At 41.9% G+C, this 18,070-nt stretch overlaps 1 protein-coding gene across 2 annotated transcripts; it reads right to left on the minus strand.

The window, feature by feature from the left end:
- Positions 1 to 1,179: 1,179 nt before the first annotated feature.
- On the minus strand, positions 1,180 to 16,313 carry TSEN15 (tRNA splicing endonuclease subunit 15). Of its 2 annotated transcripts, XM_054587532.1 has the most exons (6): positions 16,176 to 16,313; positions 13,401 to 13,482; positions 12,946 to 13,081; positions 2,374 to 2,515; positions 1,807 to 1,863; positions 1,180 to 1,557 (listed from the first exon to the last, which is right to left on the minus strand). In XM_054587532.1, exons 1-5 carry the CDS (start codon positions 16,299 to 16,301, stop codon positions 1,843 to 1,845), a joined length of 507 nt encoding a protein of 168 aa, XP_054443507.1. In that variant the 5' UTR covers positions 16,302 to 16,313; the 3' UTR covers positions 1,180 to 1,557; positions 1,807 to 1,842. The 2 variants fall into 2 exon arrangements, with proteins under 2 accessions (XP_054443507.1, XP_054443506.1); XM_054587531.1 differs by having other exon boundaries at positions 1,180 to 1,863.
- Between the last annotated feature and the right edge of the window lie 1,757 nt (positions 16,314 to 18,070).

Below are 18,070 nucleotides of genomic sequence, written 5' to 3' on the forward strand. Positions count from 1 at the left end.
GACATTTTGTAATGTTCCTATTTTTGGCCATTTTCCAGCCTTGTTATTGTCGTTTTTCTTAAGTGGAAAGCCCTGACTTGATTCTAAACCAACAGAATATGGCAAAGGTGAGGGGAAATGCGAGCGCATATGAGGTAAGAGCGTGGGGTCTATCTTGCTGAGAAGCTGCTTGCTGGCTTTGAGGAAGCAACCAGTCGCGCTGGCAAGGCCCACGTGGCAGAGCCGAGGGTGGCCTTCTGCCAGCCGCCTTCTGGGGGCCGACGTGCTCAGCCCAGCCGCCCGCAGGGAACGGAAAGCCGCTCCTAGCGAGCAGGGCAGCGGGCCCCTCCGCGGTCGAGCCCCAGGTGAGGCTGCAGCCCTGGCCCACCCCTTCGCCGCCGCCTTAGGCGGAACCCGACTTTGAGATCTTAAATGAGTGCCATTCTAGGTTGTAAAGTTTGTTACAGTATTATGCAATAATAGATAACTATTACAGATTTCAAGATACTTTTTAGAAACTTTTATTATAAAATACAAATAAAGGAAAACAAATAATGAAGAAAAACCCAAGTCTTCCTTTTACTGCCCTGCCATCCTATTATATAACCACAGCTAGTAATTTATTCTTCTCATCTTTTTATTATGTCGGTATGTTATTTACAGCCATGATCATACCCATTCATACACTTCTATACCATGTTTTGACTTAATATTTTCTCATGTTCATTATATTCTGTACTAATTTTTAATGCGTACATAATGTACCGTTCATTGTGTGTGTGTGCCTGCATCTGTAAATAAAGTTTTATTAGGGCACCACCATCTACGCCCATTTGTTTACCTACTGCCTACTGTTGTTTTTGTGCTAGAAACTGCAGAGTTGAGAAGCTGTGATGGGGACTATATGGCTTGCAAAGCCTAAAATATTTATTTTCTGGACCTTTACAGAAAAAATTTATTGAGCCCTGCCCTAAATTTTTAAGTGGTTTATAATTTAGTTACTTGGAACATCTTTGCACATATAATTTTTTATACTTCAGACAACTTAATTAGAATATATTATAACTAAAGTGGACTAGCTAGGTCTGCTTCATAAAAACGCTTTTAAGGATGACACTGCCCCCACTATTTCTCTGGTAATAGTCTCCTGCTGATACAGGGTCGTGGTCATAAGAAGGGAAAGGACTATTTCTCTGGTAATAGTCTCCTGCTGATACAGGGTCGTGGTCATAAGAAGGGAAAGGAAGGTTCAATACTCTGTAGGTGACACTTCTCTGCTCCCTATTAATCTAGGCAAGTTTATACTCTGGATGAACATATTCGTAAGTTTGATTTAAAGTAAACCGAAGAGGAAAGTAACAGTAACCGCAACATTAAAAACAACTGAAAGAACCTTTTTACTTTCTGTTGTGATGAAACACCAGACTGAAGTAAACTCTCCAGCTCCCAAGGGGGGTATGAGAGGCATTCCAAGGTGGCAGCAGCAGCCACAGGTGCCAAGGGGGCTGAGCGAGGGAACGAGGTGGCAGTACCAACAAACGCTTGCAGCAGCAGCAGCAGCAGCAAACAACGAGGCAGCTGTGAGTGGGGAGTGAGAGGAGAAACAGGGTTCCACCCCTAACACATCCGAGGCGTAAACTGGTAACTAAACTGTCTCCAGATAAGGAAGTTTTAGAACAACTATCCCATATTTTTGAACAACTATGAGTCCTCCTATCGAGGAAAGTTCTATACTTTAGAAAGGAACTATGGAATGGGACCAGCTAAGTCAACCCTGACTGTCTCTGAGATCAAAGATTACGCAGGTTCATGGGTCTCAGATCCAACCTTGTATGAATAAAGTTAGCACCGGAAGTGTAGGTGTCATCTTCTAAGGGAAATATTCTGCAACATAAAAAACAAAGATCAGGATGGACCTTCCCCCGATGAATAATGTGATTCAAAAGCAAAACTAGCAAGACATTTAATGTAAGTATCCTAATTATGCCAACAAAATATGTAAAGACATCATAGATAGCACATTTATTTTATTAAAACATTCCTGTCGAAATGTCAACCAATTTAATATATCCTAAAGAAGTGTTCTTTTGGTTAAAAATATTATTAGCCGTTACTTTCCACCTCATATAATAAAATGCACCATAACTTCATGAATTTCTCTGGGAAAATGAAATTCTCCACAGAGTAAGGAAGTTATTTCTACAGAAACTAAGAACACGTCCCTTTGAACAAAATATAGCAGTTTTCTGAGGCATGAAAATAGAACCATGATTTTTTATGAACTCTCACACTGAGAGGAAGAGGCAGTTCTGTGAGAGGCTTGATTCACAGTGCAAGCCATGCCACAGCCTTTCCCTTTGTTCACTGTTTACTGCTAGTAGCCTCCACACTGACCTGAGGGTCTGGCAGCATAAATCCGTCGGTAAGTTTATAATAGACTATTGTGGAATCGGACTCCACTATGGCCAAAGTGAAAGACATCGGCAAGTCCGGGTCACCTTGCAGTTTTCGAGATGCCTTCAGGATCTCCCTTATCCTGAAAGGAAAGTCACGAGGCATTTAGGATTCACAGGCACTCCTTTAATAAGGTCAAAGGCTGGAAAATCTTGGGGAAGGGGCAGGCAACAGCATTATATCCATATGCTAAGAAAATGTCTGAAGGCTTGAGTAGAAACATGGAAAGTTGCCTTCTCGCATTGAAAATCCTGCCAGGAAGGGCCAGCCACTGACTTTCAGCCCTTCTCTCTTGCATGCGCCCATCCCTCCTGGTCATCACCGAGAGTCGAGCTGGACTCAGGGGCCCGCAGAGCAGGGCACCCGTGGGGCGTACGGTGCCTCCGACGGGCCAAGGGCCGGGAGCGTTCCTGTTCCGATTCTCGAAGTCTGTATCTTACCGTGAAATAATTTGGTATTGAGGTTTGTTTTTTAAAAAATAGACTATAATAAATATTTCCCCCATTGTGTTCCTAAGTACTACTCTTCAATAGTTATATAATATTCCATGGACTCATAATTCACCCAATCATCTCCTTATTGTTATAAAGTTCTTTCAGGTTTTCAGGGGTAAAGATGTTAATAAAAACAAGCTGTGGAGATCCTCTTTCTCAAAGGTAGTTGGTTCTTTTTAAATATTTGTTGGATTTTACCAAGTACCGGAATTATTAGATCTGAAATAGATATTTTTATGGTTCTCAATATGTATTCTAATGTGTCATAAAAGCTAAGAGAAAAATAGAGAGGAAAATAGAACTTTGGGGGTAAAATTATGTATCAAGCTATCAATGTTATAGATGATTTCAGTTTGCGTGCTGTGGAAAATAATCTGTCAAATCTAATATCTAGGTTTTCAGAGCACCATTACTTTTTGTTTACCACCAACTGAAAATCCTTATTATCTACTCAGTAAAGCCTCTGTTCAACGATTCAAGAAATGCAACCTCCATAGAAGCTTTCTTTAAAAGGCAAATAAAAAATGATCGGTTGTTTTTTTCATTAAGCTAACCTAGTCCCCAAAAATCGGGAAAAGATTTACTAGCATATTAACATGCAGCAGCTGAATACATAAATAACTCAACACTGTATTCTCTTTAGCCAAAGTATAATTTGTCCCCTTAAGTCCAACTTCCCATCCCTTAGCAAAAATCCTTATGTTTACTGTTCACCCATCCTATGACCTATTGAACCAACAAAAAATCTGAAAAGTCTCTGCTTCAAAATATCTTTACTATAATAATTCAAATGCTTTTTAAGAAAAATCTGAAGTAGAGACTGCAGTTTTTAAAATGATTTAAAACAGCAGTAAACTTCTGGAAAAGCTAAAGTTCTAACTGGTTTGTTAGAACAAAAGTGACAAAAGGCTGCTTACCTGCTACCTACAATTGAAGTTTACAAAGGCATAAAGCGAGATGAGACCGAGTCTCTAAATTTGTTTCCGCATATTCAAACCTTTTCTAAAATGACCCTGAAAGAGTTAAATCAGCAATTTGGTAATACTTCAGATGTTAAGCATAATCGTCAGGCAACAGTTATGGGATAAATAAAATGTCTACCCGGCAAAATCTTAGTACCTTTTCAAGAGTCAGCAAAGCATCATCTTAAGTCCTTTCCCAACCTCTTGTTAAAGCTATGTACCTTACCCTACGGAGGCTCTTTGCGCAACTCTATGTTACTGTAATCACTGCCTTGTATTTATACATCTGTGTATCTGTTTCCCACTGAACTATACTCACTTTGAGGGTCAAGGTCCTTTTTCTTTTCTTTTTCTTTTTTTTTTAAAATTTGCTAATGCCCAATATGTGCTAGAATACTTGGGTAGAGTGAATGAGACTTTTTGAATGAGGAGTTCCCTATGGCTACAAGAAGTCGTTAGGAATAGAAACTTTAAAATATGTTCTTAACAAACATTTTCCTAAAATTTATCAGGCAATTCTATTATAGTAAATAAAAATTCAACTTGTCTTAGCTCAGGATCATTTTTGGTACTTATTATCATAGATACAATGGTAGATGGAACTTGGGACCAAAGCAATTCCTAAAAATTCCTTAAAAGTATCTGATATTTGTTTGTTTTTTGTTCATCAAAACATTCAAATTTTTATCATTTGTTTCCATATCGAGGCTTGGCAAACTATGGTCACCCATGTTTTTATGGCCTGTGAACTAAGAATGGTCTTTACGTCTTAACCAGAACATTCTGAATGGTCATATAAGTACCTACATAATAGCGTGAATTTTGCCACTCCTTCCACAACCCTAAAATGTTTACTATCTAAGCCCTTTAAGAAAAGGTTTGCTGACCCCTTACCCCACACTGTGAAAAAGGCTAAGAATAAGAATATAAGATATGATCACAGTGCAGTGTACTTTTTTTCAATATTATTAATTCCAATGTCAGAGCAGAAAGACGTTCCACTTCCAACTGGTATGTGTAAGATCTCAAAAGACCACCATTCCTACCGTAACAAAGGGAAAATACCCAATTTGCTTAAAAATATCAGGTTTTTTGCCTTTAAGCCATAAAAAAAGATGTGAACACAAAGAAGTTTAAAGGGACACAATTCCAGGAGACGGGGCCCTTCCCAGGTAAGTAGAGACCAAGAGACAGCCACTCCTGCCCCTGAGGGCCACTACTAGTCCGGGTACATGTGGCTGGAGGAGTGACCTGGCACAGGTAAGCAGCTTCCCCGGGGAAGGGGAAACCGGCTAGGGCAACAGGAGCCGCGCACGCCCTGGCCCTGGCGCGGCGGCTGGGATCCGGACGGGCACCTGCCCCCAGCCCGCCAGCTCTCTCTCATGGCACCGCCGGGCGTTTGCGCAACCGCTTGCAAAGCTAGGGAAGAGTCTGGAAAACAGCAGGCGAGCTCCAGTCCCGGTCCTGCGCAAGACGGGGGGCCTGGTCCCAGACTCAGAGCACCTGAAACCGGAAGGGGAGGGAGACAACCGACGCTGGACGCTGCTGCGGCCCCTCCAGGCCCCTGATGAGGCTGCCTAAGCCAGGCCCGTGTCTCGCCGGCCACGGACAGCAGAGGAACAGCCCCGGGGGAAGGCGGCATCGGGACCCGCCTCTTCTTCGTGCACAGCGTCTGGCGCCCAGTGGAACATTCTGAGCTGTGTGAAGGCACAGGAAGATGTACCCAAAAATCAAGGGAGAAAGTCTGCCTAACAAGGCCTTCGGACAACTACAGTTACTGAAAAGCTGAAATGCTGAAAGTAATGGCTAAAGGCTCTAAAACAGCCATTGTAAATATGTTTCAGTATTGAGGAAAAAACACAAGATGGGTGAAAAGATAAAGAACCGCTGCAGAAGAAATGGGAATTCTAAAGAAAATGGACTTTCTAGAATTTTAAAATATATATTTTTAAAAAGTACGGACTAGACTTAAGGATAGACTAAACATGGCGGAAGAAAGGATTAGCAGCTTGAAAGCAGGTCATAACCATCTAAATTAAGTACAGAGAAAAAAAAGAATGTAAGAATAGAAAACCTGAGAGGTCTCTGGTACAATTAGCAAATAAGTTGCCCTAGGTGTAAGTGGAATCGCAGAAGGAGAGGAAAGAGACAAGGGTGTAACCCTAGTGCACTGGCTGCCGTAAGAACGCAGCTGATACACAACAGGCACGTCTCCCTCCTGGTTCTGCAGGCCAGAAAGGCGGACATCAGGGTTCCAGCACCACTGGTTCTGGTGGTTGGTTCTGGTGGGGACCCTTTTCCTGCCTCACAGCCAGCACCTCCTGGCTGTGTCCCCATAGGATGAAGGAGGTGGGGGTCTCTGAAGGGGGTCACTTATGAGGGCTCCACCTTGGGGACTTAAGCACCTCCCCAAGGCCCCGCCTCCTAACGCCCTCATCTTCTGGGATCAGGATTTCAGCACATAAACTTTGGGGGCACACATTCAGGTTACAGCATTGTAGAGGCAATGGCTAAAACTTTCCCAAAATTGGCATCTCTGAATGTAAAGGGTGTCTCTTACAGGGGTCAAATAGTGGGATCTTGTTTTTCTATCCAGCCTTATATTTTCTGCCATTTGATTCAAGTGTCTAATCCATTTACATTTAAAATTAACCTTGATATTGTTGGATTTGTGTCTGCCATTTTACTTTTTGTTTTCTATCTATCACATGTTTTTTGCTCCTCCTTTACCACCTTCTTTTGATTAAACAGATCCAAAAGTGTGCCATTTTAATTTCTCTGTTGTTTTTTTCCTATAGCATTGTTTTAGTTTCTTAAGCAATAGCTTTAGAGATTACTACATATATCTTCCCACAACTTACTTCAGATTAATACTAACTCAATTCTAACAAAATACAGGAACACCCAATATAGTTTCATTCCTTTCTCCTTCCTTTGTGCTATTACTGACATATATATATATTCATATGTTATAAACTCAATAACACAGTGTACTGATTATTGTTTTATATAATTTTATATCTTTTTAAAAGTTAAGAGGAGAAAGGATTAAAAATATATTACAGGTTTTTTATATTTACCCACATATTTAATATTTCTGGTATTCAAGTTACTCTCTGATGTCATTTCCTCACTGCTACGGAGCTCCACTTCCTCTCCCATCCTTTGTGTTAATTGTCACATATACTACTTCTTAATATGCTGTAAGCCTTGTCTGTTGATTTTTGGTAAATGTACAAAGGCAATTCAATGGAGAAGTTCTTTTCAAGAGACTGTGCTGTGACATGAAGGCAATATACCTCTATGTCTACACACATGACTACTGAAAAGATCAACGAGGTGGCGGACATGAAGAAGCTTTGCTAACTGTCAAGGAGTCACTAAACACAAGTACTCTATTGCTGTGCAGTACCTCTACCAGCTTTGCTACCTTGCGAATTTGGATGTATGTTTTTATCCACCCTCCCCCCCTAAAAAACAATTTCTATTATGTTAAGTAGCATGAAAATCAGTTAGATTCCTGTTCACGTCAGGGATTGACTTTAGAGACAATCAGATGAAGCCACCACAGATATTAATTAGAAGCCTCAGTACTCAGCACCGATGGAAAATGAGAGCCTGAAGGCTCTGCAGTAGACACAAGTTAAAAATGAGTTTCTTTAAACATCCCCAACTGGCAGAGCATGACAAGGATGGGACACAGATGGACGGGAAAAAACCTTTTAAGAGGACTTTTACACATCTTCCACTTATTTAAATTGGAATGTGCATGTATGTATGGGTTTCCTAAGGTAAACTGCGTGGAAATTCTAGCAACATACAGTGAAATTTAGGATAGAATTTTCCATCTCATTCATATTTGTTTCCAGAGTTCTTGGATATAAACAGCAAAACATTTTCTGACTTACTTGGAACACCCATGTGGGAAGCCCTAACATCTGAAAATTAGCTCCTAGTTGTAAAGCCGGTTTTGTCTTCAGAGTTGAGAGAAATCACAGTCAAAAACGAAGTGGAAGTTCCCATCTCTGAGCTCTGCTCATCCTGCTAGTCGGGGTAGGGGGCAGGGGAACTACCAACGGACCTTCTGGTAACAACGCACCAAAAGAGCTCGAGCTCATCGGCCTCCGTTAGTGAGAGCGCACAGCGGACGCCCTGCGGGGCTTCTTGCCCCGGCTCTCCGCTAGTCTGGTTTTAGCCTGTGTTTAAAGTAATGCCATCATCCTGCCCGTTCAGGCCTTTCTTGTTTCCTTCCTTTACAGGATAGTGATAGACTCCTAAAAATGTTTGCTCTTCCTTTAGGTCAACAGATTGTGCTTTCTCAATCTAATAATAACAACAATAAAAGTTTCCAGCGTTCTATCTTAAAAATCACACGGACAGTAAAGATGCTGAGAGGAATGAAGCATCACTAAAATACTATAATTTCACATACCTTCTAACAGCTTTACAGTTTTAAATCATAACTTAGAAACCACAGAACAAAGTTTCTTTATATGTACATTTTTTAAAAGCTCAGTCCTTTAAAAAACCATTGTAATGATGTTTCATCACACAAATCTAAAATGATAATTTGGATATAAAATCGCATATAGTTCATATTTTCTATAAATGAACCTATGAAAAACAACCTATGTATTAATAAGAATTTCACATTTTTGAGTTAATATATCTCAAGGGAAAAATCCTACTTGAAGAGAGAGATAAATCAGTAAAAATCATAGTTGTCTCAACAGTGACAGAATTTGATGTTTGCAACATGTTCTTTTTTTCATAACCTTTCAGAGAGATGCTAGGCGTCCTGCAAACAGAGCGACTTGAACGTTTAACCAGGCTAACTTGAAAACAAGCCCCAGGCCAAGCGGCAGGTAACGTATGCGGCTCCTGTCCTCCCTCCAAAATGCCGTCCATAAATCTCCGCATTCATGTGGCTGTACCAGTCCTTCAGGAGGGTCTAAGTGGTCACTGGAGCTTTACACAGAGGACAAGAAAGTCAAAAGCAGCATGACTTTTAACTTCCAATGTTGCTGAAACAGAATGTGCCATGGGTTAAAATGATTAATTTCAAACCAGAGAAAGCAGTATTTCCTTCTGTCTTCTTCAGTGTGACCAAACTGGCACATGCTGTAGCCTCATCAATTAAACTCCTTGATTTGCCTCACTATAATATTTTGGTAGGACACTCCGTAATCCAACTCCGAAACACAATGCAAATTTAAATGGGTGCCCAAGAAGCTGTCCTCATCCGCAGGCTCAGTCCTGAAGAGAAGGTTCCAGGATAACAGACCGCCTCCTTGGGAACCATGCCAGGGACTTCCTAGTGGAAAAGCAAGGTGGCTAAAATCCAAGGGGGGGGCGCGCTGAACAATTCAGAGCCTGTGTGGCTGTTCACACCAGTGGGAAGCCAGTCTGCTAATATACACTGCAAGGGCGGGGGGTATGGGGGAGAGTGGGGGGGTGTGTGTTAAGAGAAAAAAAAGAGGCTGCCAGCATTGGGGATTTCCCCAGCAGCAGACTGCCAACAGAGGTAATGTCAGGACACACCTCGGGTAGGCAGGGAAGTCAAATGACAGAAATCATTTTACCAGTTGGTAAACTTTAGGCCTCAAATAGAGTAACAGTCATTAAATGAATTTGTAATAAAGAATATACCTTCGAAGAGTGGAGATATTTTTCAATTATGAGGAAGTAATTAATAGAATATCCTTCAAAAAACTGTAGGATTTCAGGATTAAATCGCATAAATAAGACCATCTTTTAAAAGGTTCTATCAGTTAATAACACTACATTGCATATTTGAAAGTTGCTAAGAAAATAGATATTGAAGTTCTTAGCACAAGTAAAAAATTTTTTGTAATTATGTGAGGTGATGACTAGATTTATTGTACTTATTTATTGTACTGATCATTTTGCAAGGTATACAGATATCGAATCATTATGTCTATACTTCCAGTCATAGAACTATGTTCTATATCTATTGTACCTCAATTTAAAAAAATTAAAAATTAGAAAAGTGTTCTAAAAAGGAACTCAGTCAGTTCTAGTAACTTTTTACACCACCATTAATAAGTCCTCTCTTCCCAAGGCACTAAGGGAAAAAAGGGATTAAAGGTAGGGGGGTGGGTATGGATGAAAAAGAGTTTCATTGAAAGGTAAGGGGGCATAGTCATTGTTCTCTATCCTCAGTAATGGATTACAGCTACAGTGGAAAGCATGGGAATAGTGATAAATCTTGCAAGCAAATGGATTCTGCAGACATTCTAAATTTTTGAAACTGTTAGAAGGTTGCTTGAGCACATTCTTAGGTTCTTTAAGGTCTGAGTTAGCAAATCTCCACTGCAGGAACTTAGTAGTCTACGAGAGCTCCTTCAGTCATTCAACAAACACTTCAATTTAACACCAAGTACCAGGTACCAGGCTATGCACTGGGGAAACAGCAATGAACAGAACAAAGTTCCTGCTTTCATGGAGGTCATTTTCTAATAGAGAAGGAAAACAGTAAATGATAAAAACAAAACAAATATACAATACACTGAGTAGCAGTAAATGTGGTAAGTGTTATAAGGGCGGACCGCTTAGTAAGTTGCAACAGTGTGGCCTAAAGAGTCTCGGCCGAACAAATGACAAAAGCTCTTAGGCTTTTAGCCTTAGGGCTGCTGAATTAGCAAATGCCCCATTTGGCATAAGGAACATTGAAGCCTCTTTCTAAATTTCTAGAGTAATGTTCAGGTTGGAAGATGCTAAGAAAGAGAAAAGTTTTCTCTCGGATAAAATGGCTGAGAGCACCCATTTATCACAAGAAATCAAAAGAAATGCCACTAATCCACGGAACCTGGGGGACAAAACGGCCACGGGAGAGGCTCCCCTCTCACGTAAGCTATCTGCTCGCCTTGGCCGGCACCAGGATGAGGGAGCCCTTTACTGGTCAGTCAGGTTGAGTGACTCACTGGTATGATCGAGCAAAAAAAAAAAAAAAATTACAGATCATTTCAAAAAACAGTATCTTAGCTCTCTCTGGATTTTACAATTTACAAAACACTTTACTCAGCTTTTTAAAAATTAACTTAAACATGTATAAACAGATAAGCTTAAAAATAGAGCAACTGTGGTTTTAGTTTTCAGCACCACTCTCGTATTTTACTGAAGAAACTGAACTGACATTGAAAATGGGAGACAACATAGGTTCTATCAGGGAAAAAAAAAAAAAAGAGTACAAAACAGAAACACATTTTTTTCCCCATAATTTGCTATAGGTCTTTGTGTAAGTCACTAAGATATCTTCCCATTTATAACTACCTGTAATACTACTATTATTACAGAAAACTGAACTTCTATCCTCCTTTGTTGTAATATACTTCTCCCATTTAGGGGCACTCAAGGAACACCAATGGCAAGGTGGTCCAAAAGCAGCTAATCCAGCTCTTGAACATCGGCTCGGCTTCATCTGCTGCCTTAGCACCGGGAAAGGCCCCTGGCTTTTCTCAGGATCCCTCTGCTCGTCTCATCTTAGTCAGATCCCTTTGACCTCTATGGACTCACTAATACGATGTTCGACCATTGCTGGGTCTGGGGAAACCAGTGTTCACAACCTCTGTAGTCATTTACCAAACGTGCTGCATGGATTCTTAGATTCACTTTAGTAAGAAACAACCTAGAGTACTTTCCATATGCATCTACAAAACAAACACATCCCTTAATATTTTAAAATGTAAGCTAAAAATTATTTGACAGGAGCATTAAGCAGCATTTTTAGATGAGAGAAAAAGGAGGTGCGCTTTGTCCTGACGGGAGACACGCACGCTTCCCCCACTAGGTAAGCAGATGCGGGTGCTTTACCATAAACTCTATTTCCCTGCTGGAGACCAGCAATTAGTACCCAATCAATGTTTTCACGAGGGGACGCTGACCGTGTCGACACCACAGTCCGAGGCCCTTCGCCTCTCTCAGCGCCGAGAAGGCAGATGAGCAGGAGGCCTGGGAGCCCCACTCCTTTTACTCCGTGCCACCTCTTCCCAGAAAGACCTTCTGAGACTTGGAAAATACGCCCGAGTGTTTTCACTCTGAACATCTATTATACGAGTGCTGCACAGAACACAGCAGTCGCAAACGGCGCTTGCTCAGAGCAGCCGTTCCCTCGCTGCCACTATCATACTGATTCCCTCTATAATGGAATCTGTCTGCATTCCTGCCAAAACTGTATTTTTCAATAAATAAGACCACCAGGCCCAAAGCCTGGAAAACTAAGCGAGAAATGGATAAAAAAAAAACTGTGCAGCCAGTCTTAAAAAAAATTCAGATACGACATCCAACATTACCTAGAATTGTTACCTGGTAAGGAGTCAGCAAGCACATATACACCATAAAATGGATGATGGCAAGAATAGGTCATGCAAATATATATACATGCCACTGTGCCACTCAATAGTCGAGGGAGCCACTGAAGTGGTTTTAAACTAGGATACGGCGAGATTCTTTATTGTCATCACTGGGGAAATATTTTATGACTACGTTGTAGTTAACTGTGTAAATGATAGAGTTTAGACCAGCCTTACAATCTCGGGCTTCAATGAAAGGGACAGCTATCATGCCTTATATGCTTTATGCGCTACAAAAATAACATGAAATTGCCCTTCCGGCAAAATGCTAACTCCCCCATCTCTCGGGCTTTGTCTACTGCCCAGACTCTCTAGTCATAAAAATGTAATTTAAAGTTTTTGAGCAATAAAGAACATTAAAAAAATAACCCACTATACTCAAACACCTAAGCAGCATAGTCTAGGATAACGATTCACAATCGGTGTGCTCAGTCTGGCTGGGCAGTGCATGGAAAGTCACTTGTTTCTAACAATGAAGTATCAACCTTAGCATGTTATTTTTAATATAAAATCAATATAAGTTGATATTCCCTGTAATAGATCATCCTTCTCATCCACGCACATTCCACCGTACTTTCTCGTTTAAAAAAACTGAGATATCATTGACATCTAACACTGTGTACGTTTAAGGTGCACAATGGCATGGCCCAACCTGTGAAACAAGGACCACGACCCCCTGCCCACCTGTTATGGCTGAGGGACGCGCTGACGGACGTAGGCACCACGGTCTGTAACCCTTCTCCCTCTATCTCAGTGCCGACGAGGCAGATGAGCTGGAGGTCCGGTAACCCCACACAGTTTACTTCATGCCAACTCTTACCTGAAAGAGCATCAGCAAGTGACAATAATGTCTATCGAAAATCAAAGATAAAACTTCTAAACTTCTACCTAATATTCAGCTGAGCAAACATCTCTTATAAAGCTATCTTCTCTTTGCATTTTAATTTATCTTCTCTTTTACTTATTTTGTTACCCAGTAATTCCCAAAGTAAACGGATGAAGAAATTACAAAACTGATGATATTAACAGCAAATGTATAAATGATGGCTTATTATAATGTCAACAATACTAGAGCCAAACCCAACTCCCCAACCCTCTACGATGGCCCCAATAATAAAGCGATATAAACAAAAACTTACTCTCCATGAGGTCCAGGTAAACCAAGAATGCGATATAAACTTGGGTAGCATCTCCTATATCTAATTCCATCATTTCTAAATACTGAAAATCAAAATGTAATTGTTAGAGAATGAAAAATCTCCTAATATTTTTTTTCACTCAGTCAACAACTGTTTATTAATATATAATGTGTAAAAGTCAATACTAGATACAGTGGGAGTTACAGGCAACATAAGACCTGACCCCTGCCCCTAAAAAAACTTGGATTAGGGTAAACACATTGCACACTTGCAACTGTTAGGCAAATAACCACACCTGACAGAAAGTGATTAAAAACTGAGTGAATTTAAAAAAAAATGACACAGTCCTGGCCAATGTGGCTCAGTTGTTTAGAGCATCGTCCCATAAACTGGAAAATCATGGGTTCGATTCCCAGTCAGGGCGCTTGCCTAGGTTACGGGTTTGGTCCCTGGTCAGTGCACGTACGAGAGGCAGCCCATCGATGTTTCTCTCTGGCATCAGCGTTTCTCTCCCTCTCTCTCTCCTTCCACTCCCCTCTCTCTAAAATCAATAACCACGTCCTCAGTAAGGATGAAAAAAAATGACACAACAGGTCAGAGGAAATATACTCAAGTGGCTTGGTTGGTGAATGTTTTACAGCAGAGACGGGATACAAGTTGGGCCCTGAAGGACATGTATGATTTCAGTAAACTGAGAAGTCACAGCAACAGTGTCACTAACCACACAAAGGTGGGAATGAGCCACACATATTCAAGGGCCTACAGGCAAATCTATCCGCCAGGTGCAGAGACGTTATTTCATTAGATTTTTGTTGGGACATAGTAGTGGGAGCCTCTATTCCTCTGGTCTCTTATTTGCAGGTGGAGAAAGTCTGCTAGAATACCACTCCTGGCCTGTCCTTCTTTCTCATTCAAGAGTAGGGAGTTTATTAATTGCTGAATTTTAAAGAAAGAGCCAGGCAAGCTGCTGCTGCTTGCAGACTTGGTCGTCTGCAGGGAGGGACGTTCTTCACAAGTCTACTCCTGCAGGGGAAGCCTGAGGTTGCCCAGCTACCTCAGCGACTAGGTGGGTAGACAGGGCTGATGCAGAGGTGAGGGATTCGCAGACCTGCACAGGGGCGTATCTGAAGCCACATTCTCCAGCTGGTTTCATCATAAGTCATGGGTGCAGGAGAACAGGGGTGTTACCAGTTGTCCTCCTCAAACCTCAAATGTGCTTGACCACAGCGCTGAAAAAGTTATTGGGGACCGGGTTGCAAGGCCTTGATAACCAACCTGAAAGTCTGAATTTTACCCATAAGGAAACACTGAGGACTTCTAAGCAAGAGAATATGAGTAATGTGGTGTTTGAGGATGATAAATCTGATACCATGTAACTGGATGGACTTAAGTTATTTTCAAACTGAATAATTAAAAGGCAAAAGTGAAAAAACCAAACACCCAATATCTTTTCTTTTCTTTCTTTTTAAAAAACCAATTAGATCCTTCAAGAGGAAAAAAAATTGAAAGGGAAGATCTGATGGTCAGGGCCTACATATAGTCATTAACTTCAAAGACAAAAAACCTGCAAGTATAAAAACTGAATAGCAGCACCAAATTATAGACGAGGTTTTTAAAACTTGTTACTGGTGTTTCACTTTTTAAATCCTTACATAGTGCTTATCATATGTAAAATGCCTTACAAATATTAACTGATTTAATCCTGTAACCCGAGGTAAGTAGTTTCATTATCCCCATTTTACAGGTGAGAAAACTGAAGCACAATGAGATTAAACAATTGGCCCAAAATCATAAAGCTGGTAACAGAATGATTCAAACTCCAGCAACGTGGCTTTGAGTTCATGCTCCTAACCGCTATGCTGCCTCTCCAGGTTACAGTTTTTCTTTTTAGGGAACTGAATAACAAACATCTCCATGTTATTGTCTGTTTTTAAGGAAACAGAACAGGAGGATAACATTAAGCAAGATAAAATGGGAAGGAGTTAACTCTTCAGACTTATGTCTTCAAAATTTTCCTTTCCCTGACGGTTTTTCGATGATTACCTATGAAATATAGGCTCTGCGGCAGAAGACTGCAATTCTACCAAAGCTACTAGACCAGTCCCTGCGATTCCTACAAAGCCCCCACCCCATTCACTGTTCATTCATTGCCAGGGGCACTACTGGTAGAAGCAAGCAAGGGATTACCCTTCTCTCCCTTACCGCTAATACAGAAAAATACACCACGAAGTGAGTAGCTCTACTTTCGGGAAGAACCTACAAACTTCCCAAGAAATTCGAAAAATTAGGCATCCGTACTGCGGCAAAATCAAGACACATATTCGGGCACCCTGGGCCCACGGCTTAGGTCCTGAACCTTTATCAGTACAGGGTCGCAGATCTTATCCACAGCTCACAACCTGTTCTGCGTGGTTACTGTGAGGATTCAACGAGACTGTCCCCAGAACCAGCCCTAGATGGCCAAACTCAGACATTTAGCAGAGTGGCTGTTGTTGGCCTCCGGATCGAGAGGGGCCGGTTTGTCTTTATCTGCGGTTAAGCAAGGTGGTGGGGTAGGGGATAGTGTCCGAGCAATAGTTCAATTCATTGAAACAAACGAAAACAGTATTGCTTGCAGTTGGCAGTGTGCACAGGGGTCCCCCTCCGCGAGGGTCCCGCGTGAACTCGGCAACCCGGCCCTGCAGGGGTGAAGGGTTAGGAGGAGGAGCGCGGTCTGGGGGTTTTGCTTGGGGTGGGGGCGTGCACCGGCGCCACGCTCCCTTGGCGCCTCCTGACCTTTGGGTGCGTGCCCATCCAGGAGTCCTCCGGGGCCCATGGGTGGGCGCCGCCGCCGCCAAGAGCGCCGCCCGGGCTCAGACCGCTGCAGCCGGGGACCGGCTCGGAATCGCCGCGCTCTTCCATGCCGCCAGGGGTGCGCGCGCGTTGTGCACTACGCCCCGCGCTCGGCCAGAAGCAGGGACGCGTGCCTTTGGGTTCCGCCTCCCGGCCACCCGCCGCCTCTGCGCCGCAGGGCTCACATCGGCCCCTCCCAACAAAGATAGCTAGAACCTGCACTAACAACTCTAGGTTTGCTCTCGTGTCTTGCAATCTGAGCAGATGCTAGAGGGAGGAAATTGCCTCACATCAGTGCTGTTTGCAGCTCTGTTGAGAAAGTAGGGAATACAGAAGGCCTCTTTGCCTTCAACATTGGGTCCGGGTCTCCCTCCAGTTCTGGGGAACGGGAAAAGCCTCATTCAGTGACCTGTAAGTTTCAAGTGCACAAGTGGGTGAGATCTCTATAGAGGAGAGTGGAAAGAAGAAAGACCAGAGTGCCGAGAACCAAGAATTTTTAGGGTGGACTCAGTGGACTCACCTTTGGGGGAATTAGAGAAGCAAGAGTAAACAGGAGATGTTGTATGAGTGGTCACACAAGTGGGATGCAAACCCGCATAAACATGTGACCAGGAAGCCAAGGATGGGGAGTTTGAACCAGGCAGGGTAAGTCACTGTAAGCATCCATGGATTTACTGTGAGTGAAATGGGGAGACCCTGGAAGTTGCTGTTAACGTGTAATAGTATCTCTCTAGCTGACGTGTTGAAAATAGACCGTCGGGGGCAAGGGTAGACAAAGGCACTAGTTAGGAAACTATTGCATTGACCTAGGCAAGAAATGACTCTCTCAGGATTGAAATTCCCAGGCAGCAGTAGAACATCTGCTTCCAAATATGGCAAAAACTCTACTGGACTACCCTCCAGTAGAAAACATCTGTAAAACTTGGATATCAGACAAAAAGCAACCACTTGAATATACTTAATGCAATGCAAACGGAAGCAGGCTGACTTAGGTAAGAAGAGGAGCTTGCTAAACCTCTCTGTTTTTCTTATCTGGGGAGCCAGAAAAGTGAAGGCAGGAAATTTGAATGCATAAGAACTTAGGAAATCCCAGAGGGAAGAAGCCAGAGAGGGGATCCCCAAACTCTCTCTGCTCATATCCCTGACAGATCCTGAACCACTTGAAACAGAATCACAGCAGTTCGGTTAAAAACAAAAGATCTGAACTGAAGCCAGAGCTGTCCCCAAACAAACAGAGTTTGCAGTTCAAATCCAGCCAAGGAGTTTACCTACCAATACGTAAGAAATAACACCCATCATCGAAAAATAGAATCCAAACACTCCACAACTTATCATTCGTAAAGTCTAAGCTATGATGCAAAATTACCGACATATGAAAAACAAGAAAATGGATCAGATTTTCTAGAGTCCAACTCTAAGATGAATCAGATACTGAAAAATGACAGATAAGGACCTGAAAGTAACTATTATAACTATCCTCAAGAAACTAAAATAAAACATGTGTTCAGTGAGTGAAAATCTCAGGAGACATATAGAAAAACTTAGCAGAGAAAAAGAAAAAAAATAGAAATTATGGAACTGAAAATTAAAATTTCAGAAATAAAAAATTTCACTGAGTGAATTTAACAGCCAAGTTACAGGGGGCAGGGAGTAAACTTGAAGTTGGAGCCATAGAAATCATCCAAGGGGAACAACACAGAGAAAAATGATTTTTAAAATATGAGCAGAGCCTGAGAGACCTACAACATGATATCTAACAATCCAACATACATATAAATAGAATACCAGATGGAGGAAAAAAATGGGGCAAGAAAAACTTGAAGAACAAAAAATTTTTC

This window comes from Pteronotus mesoamericanus, unplaced genomic scaffold (assembly GCF_021234165.1).
Source record: "Pteronotus mesoamericanus isolate MK-2021 breed Mesoamerican mustached bat unplaced genomic scaffold, CSHL_Meso_final scaffold_1186, whole genome shotgun sequence".
NCBI classification, from domain to species: Eukaryota; Metazoa; Chordata; class Mammalia; order Chiroptera; family Mormoopidae; genus Pteronotus; species Pteronotus mesoamericanus.